Consider the following 12,210-nt stretch of genomic DNA (forward strand, 5'->3'; position numbering starts at 1 on the left):
CGGTCTGTGAAGGTTAGAAAAAGCCAGGGGGAATGACTAGATACTAAAATGTGTTTTTGGTCTACATCCATGCTATACTGAACAAGCTCGATCCTTTCTGATCTCAGAAACTATGCAGGGTCAGGCCTGGTTAGTACTTGGATGGGAGACCACCTAGGAAGCCCAGGTGCTGTAGGCATAAAAACTAAAATAAAATGTGTTTTTGAAAAACAACACTATTGATCTGGGGAAAACTTAAAAAAAATCATATTTCCTGGGGATACAAATATTTACAGAGCACTCACGGTGTGCCTAACACATGGGTCAGAGAACAACTGTTCACATCGATTCCTCGGAAGTAATTAAAGTGGAGTGTATACAAACGCTTCTCTAAATATGGACCACTTCCATGTGCAGATCAAGCCTTCTTGTAAGAGCCTCTGGCACTCTGTGCATTTCCTTCTTGGCAGGCATGGTTACTAATTATGGATGTGTGTGACCCTTCAGCTAAGTCACTCTAGTCCCCAGCCAGGCTGGGGTTTCGTGTGGGAAGGACCGAATCTATTAGATCATCACTGTTATCTCCACTGCCTGCACACAGCAAGTGCTTGCTTGATATACATGTTTCGTGAAAGAATGGCTAAATAAAGCCTGCAATTTTTTTTTTTTTTTTTTGCAATTGTTAGTACACCATAGTGCTTGTGACATAAGGGTCTAGAAGCAAAGAAAAGTTTTGTTTATTTTTAAATTTGAATCAGTAGCTTTTTGTTTCAGGTTTTTCTAGTGTGGTTCTCTCAGACCCTGCAGCCTAGAATTAAAGGCAATTCTTTTCAAATGAGGGTACATAGGGGGTTAACGTCCTGATGATACATTAAGATTTAGGCTTTTGCAGGAACTTCTCACAGCATTTTTATATCTTTAGTTCTGGACAGAGGATTAAGTACTGCATCCCGCCACCTCTCTGCAGGGTCCTATTGTAGTGTCTCATCACTCCCTGCCTCACAAGCCGGCTGGTTTTGACAGACAAAGTGACCTGAAGAACTCAGTGAGAAGAGTTTGGAATGAGCTAATGTGCCCCACAGGATTCCTGGTCCGGGGCCACCCGCTGGTCAATAGAGAGGGCAGTAAAGAAGAACTAAAGAGTAGTGTTAGTTGCACAGGTGTCCACAGGTGTTGGGTTCTTTAAATAACACCATCTCATTTAAATCTTATGATGCTGTTTTGCAAATAAAACAGGCTCCAAGAGATTAAGCAAGTGGCCCAAGATCTCATGGCCACTATGATATGAAGAGAGGCAGGCTATGGATCCCAATATTCTGCCTTCCCTGGCACTAGAATTGCCCTGAAGAGGTTGTGGGAAGAAGGGTGGTAGCAGGGGTGCCCCATCGTGGTTGCTACACTGGTCGCCAAGGGCGGAACGGGAGCTCTGAAATCTTGGCCTGGGGTTCCCCATCCCAGGTTTAACGGTCCCAGGGCAAAGAGTCTTTTCCAATGAAATGGTAGGTTGGTCTAAAACTCCCAATTCACTTTGTCTCCAGATCGTGTTGCTTTGGAGTCCTTTCTCTTCAGTATAAGAAATGAAATCCTATAAAGAGGCTTCCTCAACAGAAGGATTCTCATGGGGTCTGTACCACTACAGCTCTCCTAGGCCAGGACTCCCCACGGCAGCTTGGGGGCACCTTTCTGGGTCCTCAGGCTGGTGTTCAGACTGTACTGGGCTAGAGACGGAGGAGTAGTTGTGCTCAGCTTCATTTTTACTTTAATTGGGATAGAAATACATCAACGCACCGTGAGTTCTCCGCTGTGAGGCTGCAGCTGGTTCTCGGCCTTGTGCTTTTTGTTGGAGGGGGCGGAAGTGAACAAACCACCGCCATTGGACCTGCTGGAAGACGTCAGGTCCTCGTTGGAGTGTTTGTGTTTAGAGGCATCAGAGAGGGGTGAGACTGGCGACCGGAGCATTTTTTCATTTTTATTTATGGGTACTGCCAAGCTGAAAAAGGAAATCGCAGTAATGGAATGTCATACAGTCAGCACAAGGAGAGGTAAATGTTTTATATATGACCCGAACCTCCTATTTAAAACCTGCTGTCAGGAAGATGTTTAGGGGGAATTATTATACCAGGAAACAACTTTATGGCATTAGGGCCATAAGAAACAATAAGCAAATTTCACTCATTGTTTCTTTACTTGTCCTCCAGGATGAAGAGTAATTCTGGAGTTAAATGACTAAGAATAATAAGACTTTCATTTTCCGAGTTTTTCATCCAGGAATCTCAAAATGCACACAACTTTCTATTTTCCTAACGAGCATAAGCAGTGAGTAATGAAAGGGCAAAGTCAATCAAATGATATGCGAATTCACCACTTCCACAAGGACTTTTGCTAACACTTGATCTTGTACTAATTATATGGAGAATAACAGGATCATAGAATAACCTGCAAAGCAAGAAGCAACTTTCAAGTGTTGGGTGTCCAAGCAAGCCAGGCATTGATCAGAATTAACACAGAATAAAAACTGTCATCAGAAGTTATATTTTCCAATTTCTAACTCCTTATTTTACCTTCAAAACTACTGTCTATAACTCCCCCCAAAATTAATATCAGAGAAGGGGAGCTACTTGTATTCAGTCTTTGCAATTCATATATCGACGGGACTTTCTCTATTACTTAACTTTGAAAAAAAAAACTGGGTGAAAACCACATTAGCCTAAAATAAAGTTAATCATTCCTAATTTGGGAGGCTCACAGATAAGAGTCAGTTAAGAAAGGTAAATCCATTTAACAAAGATTTAGTCCTTGTTCTTGCAGTTGGCTTTTTAACTGCCTGTGTTGGCTATCACTGCAAACAAGTCACTGAAGTCACTTCACAATTTCCTTAGCTGCTGGTGATAGTATAGAAATTATAAACTCAGGCATCAAATAATAAAGCTAAGGTTCTCAATGTTATGCAAATAGATATGTGGAAGGATAGAATCTGTGGTGTGAGATTTCTGGTTCAAAAAGCACTGAACGTCTAACAACTTAGAAATGAGAGGACATGTTCTGGAAAATTGCCTTGGGCCAATCAAAAGTGGCTCAGTTCGTGATAAAGGCAGCGATGTTGGAGATGGAGGCCGATGGTCTCCACGTGAGAGAAAATGTCCTATTTTTTAAGTCTATTATTTTGCACACTATGTCATTTTAAATGTTCAGGAAAAACTAAATAATTACATTAAATATTGTCATAGACATAATGATTATTTCTTCTTTATCATTATAATATGTTTATATGTCCAAAAGTTTTGGATGTCCTCTTTAGCCTGGGTGATCACCTTGTACATGGGGTTGTTTTCTCACATGGTAAAACTTGAGACTGGCCATCACAAATCTAGAGGTACACAGACCACTTTTCTAGAATGTTCTCAAAGCACTTTGACATGCATCATGTTGTTATTTACCAGGAAACCAGAGCGAGCAGGCTCTGCCTTGCAAAGGCTCTAGAGAAAGAGCTTATTTCCCAGTGTCCATGAACTTGGATGGAAAAAAGTTACATCCTTATTTTCATTAATCTTTCACTGAAATTGGATGTTTCCTCCTATTATGAATGAAAGCAAGAGACCAGAGTAGGGGCATGGCAGGAGCAGTAGTGGCAACACCTGCCAACTGTGTCACCAGCAGGAATCACACACATATTCTGTCACGTGACAGTTACTACAGACCTCTTGAAATAGTGTTTAGTAGGTCTGCTAGAAAGGGTACCTGCCTGATGCATTTTCAAAGAGGCACATATATTAACTACATTGCACATTTTTGAAAGGTGATTTGGAACCACATTTTCTCCATTCACATTTTCCTGAAAGTTCGGGGTACTATCCCTTCGTGCAGAGTCTGTGGGAGAGCCTAGCACCCCTCCTACTGACACCCTCAAGAGCCCTTGCTCTCCTGTCCAAGGTGACCCTGACGTTGCAGTGGGCCTGGCTTGTGCACCTCCCTCGCTCTCCAATTTTCTCTTCGAGTTTCAATGTTGCTTTCTATCTTTTCCTAACCTTCCGGTTTACATTTTTATGTGTTGCATTGAAGCATTCATCGCTCCTTCAAAATACAATGTGCAAGTCAGGGAGAGTGAGGCATGTCTTTTCCAGGGGAAAGCAGCTTCCAAGCTGAGGTATCTCTAAATGGAAGGAGCTTCTGTAACTGATGGTGAGCTATTCACTTACAACAAATACTTGGGACCTTGCCTTGCTAGAAAGACATTTGTTACAGAGGGGATTCAGTGTAGCATGGGTCTGTCTAGAACCCCTTCAGAGTAGTCACCAGGTGTCCATTCAACCTTGGAGAGGGAGACCCTAACAGCACAATTTTAGTCCAAATCTAAGAGCTTCAGGTGTATCACATGGAGATTGCACTCAAAGTTAATGTTTCTTCCTCTGTATAGTAAGCTTAGTGTGCTTATGAGTATAGTGTCTACTAAAATAGTGGTCTGAAAATTCAGTTATTAAGTTTTCAGAGGGAATGGTGTGCTCTGGGAGTGTGTAACCAGTACCTGGTCTTTTGTTACAAAGAAGTATTGCTGCATACCTGGGGCTGTGACATGAGGCTCACACTTCCCGGTACAATTATTAGCCTGAAGTGAAATCAAGGGAGAGAAGTCTGGAGACCCAGACTAGAGGAGTGGTTAAAAATATCAGACTCTCCCACAGTACAGCTGATGACTTTCAGACCCAGAGGTGCCCCTAGCTCATCTCCACCTTTGAGGGAATACGCGTACCTGTTGATGGCCATGCTGGAATGGTTCGCAGACAAAGCGTTACTGGCAGAGGTGGTTGGTCGTGATGAGCTGTCCTTCTCCCCCTGGGCCTTCTTCATCTCCCTGTAGTCATCTTCATTGTCACACTGTGTGGAAATAAGCAAAAACCAATCAACTATGGGTTTCAAGGGAGTATAATGAGCTTGCATCGGCAACCTCCACAGAACAGTCCTCCCAGGGGACCAGCTGTGCCAGCCTCTTCATGAAGCATCCTGAGCAGCATGGTGGTGGCAGCATTATTGGCTCTCAGACTAGGTTCCCAGCAGCTCCTCAACAAACAAGGATGAACTCTGTCCATTTTACTATTGACAGTTTTTGAGAGGAAAAACATGCATCACGTGGGACCAAAGTTCGGGAGGGGACACTGTGAATGATGACAACTTCTTGGCCAACTACATACCCAATTTAGCCAAAGACCTGTTCTGAATTCACACTGCAGCTTCAGTGTCTCTCATTCTGGCATTTCTTAGTATCTCAATAAGGTATAGCAATGTGCTCTCGGCTTAATGCCATAGGGAAGTGACAAGTTTGGACTTTTTATTTTGAAATTCATGGCTTTTATGAAGAGGGAGAGAGAGGGAGAGTGGATCTTGAAAGTTCTCATCTGAAGAAAAAAATTTTATAACTATGTATGATGTGGACGTTAATTAGACTTATTATGGTGATTATTTTGCAGCATATACAAATATTGAATCACTACATTATATACCAGACACTAACATAATGTTATGTCAATTATATCTCAATTTTTTTTTTTTTTAAAGCAAGATGAGTAATGCATAAGGTACTAAAGTAGAAAACATTTCTCTGTCTTTCAAAGTTTCTTCCTTGACCTGCCATAGTGGTGTTTATTTGCTAGTTCATGCTGCACTCCTTGAGGGGTAGGGATACTTGGGAGGGGGTGAGTGTAGACTTTCAAGTACCCAGGGGTCCTGTCCTGTAACGGGGTGCATAGGCACGGCCCAACAGTGGAGAGTTCATGCTGTTAAGAGGTCAGGAAGTCTCATTGGGCATTTCCCATTTCCATGGCCCACTCCCCAACCCGAGGCAACTCAGTAACCTTTAGGGGACTGCAGTCTCCTCTCTGGGACCCCTCCATACCTGAATCGGAGCCGGGCATGGTGCCTACCCTGACTCCACCCTCACTTTGCCTGCTCCCTGGCCCCTAGGGGTCCAGGGCAGCACCCCTGTCCATGGAAGGAAATGGCACTGCACAGAGCCAGGAGTGCAAAGGGCCAAAGGGCAGGCAGAACCTGTCCTGGGGAAATAGGTGCCCCTGTGCATACTCTACTGTCTCATCACTCCTCATCAGAGAAACACAAGTACAAAGATAAAATGAAGAATTTCAAGATGGCAACCACAGGCATTAAACTTCAAGCATGAGCCCTTCTGAGCATAGGGGCCCTATGGGAAAACACTATGCAAACCTCGGGCTGACTTCTTATTGCGAGACCTGAGCCAAAAAGCCAGGGTTCCCTCCTGGCTCTGCCCTGTATCACCTAATGAACCTGGGGCAAGTTGCTTCAGAATCTCTGAGTCTCAGCTTCCTCATCTGTAAAATGGGCATGACAATAGTATTTGCCTCTAAAGCTGTAAGGACTAAATGATTTAATGTGTAAAGTACTTAAAACAGCATCCGTCATGGGGACATGAGGGATGCTGTTAACTGTTGTTATGTGTTAACTGTTGTTATTGATTTTGTCCTAAATTTGGAACCACCCATGATTACTGCAATCCGTGGTTTGTAACCCATCGTATTTTTCACTGTGGTCGAAGTGACTTTTGAAGGTACAACAATAGGAAGCGGTGAAAAAGCCTCAAAATTGGCTTTAAAGCATGATTATGTTATTCCCATGCTCAAAAAGCGTCAACAATTGCAAAGCAGTTGAGTTTGCTTCCAGGAGGGTCTCCAGCCCTCTCTGCTCTCCAACTGCCTTTCTCACTCCTGTGCTCTCCTGTTCACCCTTTTCCTTCTTTTGGTGCAATTTAATCCCTGATACTCTGATTAGTCATGCGCCATGTAACAACATGTTAGTCAATGATGGACCACATACATGACAGTGGTCCCATAAGATTATCAGGGAGCTGACAAGTTCCTGTCACCTAATGGCATTGTAGCCATCCTAACATCATACACATCACTCGCATGTGGGTGGTGATGCTGATGTAAACAAACCTACTGTGCTGTCAGTTGTAGGAAAGTATAGCACATACAATTCTGTATAGCACATAATGCTTGATGATGATAATAAATGACTATGTTACTGATTTATGCATTTACTATACTATACCTTTCATCATTATTTTAGAGTATATTCTTTCTACCTATAAAGAAAGTTTACCACAAAACAATGTGCTGTCTTACACTGGCAGCAGCCTCATACATCTTGTATTTACCACGAACCTTGACTGCATCATTTTCTCTTGTGCTCGATTTAATCTCATGTTGTTTGGATAGCAATGTGCTTGTATAGGCTCCCAGCCCAGGAGCAACAGGCTATTCCACATGTCTAGCTGTGCAGTGGGCTAGACCACCAAGCTTTGTGTCAGCGCGCGCTGCAAGGCTCACACAATAGTGACATCATCCAACGATATGTTTCTTAGACCCTCTCCGTTAGGGACACGTGGCTGTCCTTGAACATCCTTCCTCCTCAAGGCCCTGCTCCCTCTCCGCTACTGAATTCCCTCTCCGCTACTGAATTCTTCCCGGTCAACATGACTGGGAGCAACAGCTGCCGGTTCTGATGCTGCAGCTGGCTCCTCCTGCGGGGCCCTGGTGTCAGGCCCTCTGTGTTCATGCTTTACCCAGCCTTGAACTCTATGGGGCTGTTGGCTTCTTAGTCAGTGAATGATCCCATTACTGATGTCACCCCACCCCTTCCAGCAAAGAATGGGGTTCACCCTGCGTTTTGCTTTTGTATAGGCCCAGCCTCCAGCTTGCCTCACACACTTGATAAAGATTTCCTGTGTGCCTACTTCAGCATGCAGTGGTATAGGGGTTCGTTATCGAGAACCAGAAACTGGGAATAATAATGGTACTTTGCTCACTGAGCGGTTCCAAGGACTGAGTTACACTCACAACAGTACTTGGCACACACAGAATACCATGCAAATGCCTGCACACTCCCTTCTGCCAGGCCCTCAGCCCCCAGCCTACCTTGCGTTTCCTCTTGGATTTTGGCAAAGCCTTTTCAGCAGGTGTGTCGGATGGATGGCTGGGAGGTACACTCTCAGCGTCCTTGGTTGCAGGAGCACTCAAGATCCCCGGCTCCTGGGGCAGGTGTTCTGGGATCCTGGACAGGAGGGTCAGGTCGATTTTGACCCATAGGGACCTGATCTCATCATTGTCCTTCAGTGGGGAGAGTAGTTCATTGCGGCCGAAGGGGACCAGAGTGTAGAACTGTTCCTCCAGCTCCTTGGCAATGTCACTGGTGGTCCTGGCGTTGATGGAGCCCACCGGTGCGCGGGGGCCACCGCCTCCGCTGATACTGGCAGCAGCCTCCTTGAGCCTCTGGTCACTTGTGGAGGCAGCAGCAGCCACCGCCTGTGCTTTGGCCGGAGGGTACACCTCCTGCTCTGACTCCAGGTCTGAGTCCGAGGAGGAGGACGAAGATGACGACTCTGTCTCGATGAACTCCTTGGACTTGGGAATGATCCTGCTCAGCCCCCGTGTGCGGCGCTTCTCGCAGGTGACAGAGGCAGAGGCCCGCAGCTCCTTGCGGTGGCCCGTTCTGCTGTTGCTGCAGGGCTTGGCTTTGGTGGGCTCTGGGGGGATCACTGCGCCTGTCCCCAGGGTGTCCGTGGGTTCCTCAGGCCGGTGGCAGTTGGCGCTGTCGCTGGCTAAAGTCCTCTCCGTGCGCCTAGGCGGCTTTTTGCCCGCAGACCTGCGAGCAGTCGTATTGTCGGGGGGTGCGCCAGGGACTGCGGGTGGTGGGGCGGCTGTGGTCACAGCCACTGCCACAGCCGCGGGTGGGGACTTCTGCTTCACCCCCTTGGCCCCTGGCGCCTTGTTTGCTGTCCTTGGCCTCTGCTCCTCCTTGCAAGCACTCTTGATGTCCTTCTCTCTCAAGCCGGCCTGGCACCCGTCTGGGAGCTTCGTGCAGTCCTGCACTTGGTCTTTCCCCGGGGCGTAGTACTGGCTGCCCTCTGGCCCATGGCTCTCATTTTGGATCAGAATAGGTGGCTTGTGGGGATTAACTTTGTTCAGCCATTTATCCAGCTGCCACTTGTTAGAGGATGCTGGCTCAGCCTAAAAGCAGAAAACCGACAACAAACAAAATATCTTTTATTACTGACTTACTCAAAAGGGGCCGGGTTGTTTTTATCTTCACTTACTCCCCTAGGTGTATGAGCAGAAAACCAATGTGCTGGAAGCAAAAGAACGTGGGCACAGTAGGAGCATGGGGCAGCTCTCGTGGTGGTGTCATTTTCCTGTCCCAGGTCACCTAAATGGCAGAACAGTACTTTGAAGCCTTTTTGGAAAAATTCGAGGATAGCACTGTGCTCCATTAGAACCCATTTCCAGCACTTTTGAGTGTTATACGATGCATATTTTTTATAATTATACATAGATACATAAACTTGAGATTGCATGAAAGTTAACGAGGGCATAGTTTGGAGGCTCTGAGTGTTAAAACACTCATTTTTTTTTTGGTAAGACTTAAAATTTTGGGGGAAATAAGAAAAAGCGGACCAAGTGGAATCCATAACCTCAAAGAAAGAACATAGAGTTAATGCGTGAAGACAAGTAAGGCATGGTTACTCTTGCAGAAGCAGTAACTTTGGGGGGATGGCTCGTTCTGTGGTCTAGAAGTCCTGTTTCCACGGGGCCTGGAAGGTTGGACTTGGTCAGTCCATCTTTGATCTGCCTCCACTCCACTTTGCCAGAAAAGTTTCAGACATGGAAGTGACAATGGAAACCTCCCTGCAAGCAGTTTTGCCAACTCAGAACAAACCACGGAGATGACAAGTTTAAACTTGGCCCTGCAGACTGGTTCCAGGGGTCAGTGACTGCCCTGAAACACAATATGAAATGTAGCATAAATGCACTTTTCTAGGAGAAGGCCATAGTTCTATGTCTCATAAAAATGTTAAGAAATGATGATTTTTCAGGAAGCAACTGCTTGGTTAGTTGGTTTCTAGTAACAGTCCAGAATGTATGGTTATGAACAGAAAAGATGTAAGTTTGGAAAGTGTAGAACTCCAAAGTGTTTTCAATTTCTGATTATGTGAAATGGGGAAATATTTTGAGATGTTAAGGTGATGTGTTTTTCTTTCCCAATGGTCTCCGACCCTCTGGTTGTGGCAGCTAATTGTTTCAAGGGGAGACTAGACTCCAGCCCAGAATAAAGAAGACATGCTTAGCTTTGCATTTCCAGTGTGACTGGTTTAAGTCCAGAATTAGTCAGGCTCCCTTGTAGGAGAAAAACGTTTTTTTATCAGGACATCCTGCTGGTTCTTCCCAAACAGATGAGACCAACTGCATTTCAGAGGACCCCAGCACAGGGTGACCAGTGATTGGGAAGGACAAGTGACATTCCAGTGGGGGCCAGCACGAGGATCCAAGGCCTTTGCCCTGGGGCTGTGAGGTGGAAAGGCTTCCAGTCCCCCTGGCACCCAGGTGTGGGAAGGGAAGCCCTCATGGCCCTGATGGGGAGTCTGGTTTCTAACTTGACTCTTTCCTCTGTTTGTTTTCATGCACCAAAAGGACAGGGGCTCCAGAGCAAGATGCAAAAGAACAAAAAGATCTATCTTTCCCGTGCCCCAAGTTGTTATATGTAAATTCTGACCTTGCTTTATGTTGGCTTCTCTAGAGAAAGAGAACACATGAAACATACAGAGTATACCTGGTAACTACTGCAAGAGTAGATGCGTGCAATGGAGAAAGCGGAACACAGAACAGCTTCTTGGCCAAAGGGAAGCTCTCAACCTCCCTGAGATTAGTTGAGTATGACTGAAAGCTAATTTGGTGGCAAACAGTTTGTGGTTTCTGGTATTGCCCTTCCCCCCATTTCTCTCACTACGTGACCACTGATAAATCAGTGACTTATGTGCCTCAGTTTTGCTAGACAAAAGGGGCACGATAAATAGGAATAAATGCTGAAGGGGCCTCTTGCAGAAAGGGGTCATGTCCTGGGAGAGGGGGCAAACATTCATAGCAGGGCATGCCACATACACTGGCCCCATCGCCATGTTTAATGCTGCCTCTCCCTCCCTGTTCCATGGCTCACACCTGCAACATGGGAGAATGCGACGATTGCCTATAGCCAGGACACAGCTGCACATGGGGAGACATGCACTGAGACGCCCTGGTGGGAACACTGGCAGTGGAGGGGAGAATTGAATACACTCTGTGTGGGGCCCGTGCCTGACGTGCTTTAGGGTCATTTCTTCTGCACTTCACAGCTGAAGAAATCAGTTTCAAGGGCCATTTTCGACACATCACTAAATCACACTTCCTTTCTTAAGGATCTACAAAGCCCTCCTATTACTGCCTCTCAAACAAAATCCAAATTCCTTGGGCTGGTGTTCAAAGGCACCCATCATCTTTCACTGCCGCAATGCCCACGATGTACCTCCCACTTCACACATGTTATTTAATTTAATCCATACAGACAAATGTTATCACTCTCAATTTGAAGCTGAGGCTCAGAGGGCTTAAGCGACATGTCCAAAGCTGCCAGGCCATTAGGCACCACCGAGACTAGGTTTAAAGACCAACTTCTCTCCCCTGCTGCTTCGTTTGAACTCCCACTGCTCTCTGGAGTAGCTTTCCGGAACGGGGACCTTATTCCTTTGGTCTACAAACTAAAATGATCCAGTTAGGTCTGATTTTCGGAGAACACCACTAACTCTCCCAACACTGCCTGTGCCCTATATATCCTCAACACATAGCCTTTCGATATCCATATCCATTTCATGTGTACATTTTAGGTCTGTTCCTTTGTGTCCTCTGAAGTGGCTGTTAACAGATTAGGGAAGCAGACTGCTCTGAGTCTGTTCCTACTAAGACCTACTCACAATGGGCTGTCACTCAAGTTGTATCATTTATCCCCCAGGACAACTGCACTGATTGTCCTCACAGGGATATCTGCCATTTGGTGGGAGAGGCGCCTGTGGCCAAGGAGCTTAACTGTGAAGTTAAGTGGCAGTGAAGGGGTGGGGGGTGGGGAAACAAAGCTTTGAACCCTTGTCCACAGGCATGCTGCTGGTATGGCAGTCCATCAGAGTCCCTGCCCAGTGTTTAGTTTATTTGTTCACCTGCTGCTTTGCACTTTCAGCCGTGACGCTCCTCCTTGGTTGCTCTTCTCTTTGTTCCTGAACAAGTACTCACCACCAACTGTAGACTGTGCTTTCTCTGGCCCCCACTGCCATGCACCCCAGAGATGACTAATTAAGAAGCTCGTGGAAACACTGAGTAACTTGCCTCTCATTGCTGTTGATTT

The 12,210-nt window shown here is 45.9% G+C and overlaps 1 protein-coding gene and 1 pseudogene across 9 annotated transcripts in view; one reads left to right on the forward strand and one right to left on the reverse strand.

The window, feature by feature from the left end:
• The window catches only part of AFF3 (AF4/FMR2 family member 3), a 500,129-nt gene that overhangs the window by 24,241 nt on the left and 463,678 nt on the right, over window positions 1-12,210 (reverse strand). For all 9 annotated transcript variants that reach the window (XM_016157239.2, XM_016157237.2, XM_016157241.2 and 6 more), the window contains 3 exons: window positions 7,923-9,014; window positions 4,727-4,851; window positions 1,768-1,969 (listed from right to left, as the gene is read on the reverse strand). In XM_016157239.2, coding sequence (XP_016012725.2) covers window positions 1,768-1,969; window positions 4,727-4,851; window positions 7,923-9,014 — 1,419 coding nt within the window. The remainder of the gene's footprint in view (window positions 1-1,767; window positions 1,970-4,726; window positions 4,852-7,922; window positions 9,015-12,210) is intronic.
• Window positions 60-178, forward strand: LOC118605664 (annotated as a pseudogene).

This window comes from Rousettus aegyptiacus, unplaced genomic scaffold (assembly GCF_014176215.1).
Source record: "Rousettus aegyptiacus isolate mRouAeg1 unplaced genomic scaffold, mRouAeg1.p scaffold_m13_p_7, whole genome shotgun sequence".
In the NCBI taxonomy this organism is placed as follows: Eukaryota; Metazoa; Chordata; class Mammalia; order Chiroptera; family Pteropodidae; genus Rousettus; species Rousettus aegyptiacus.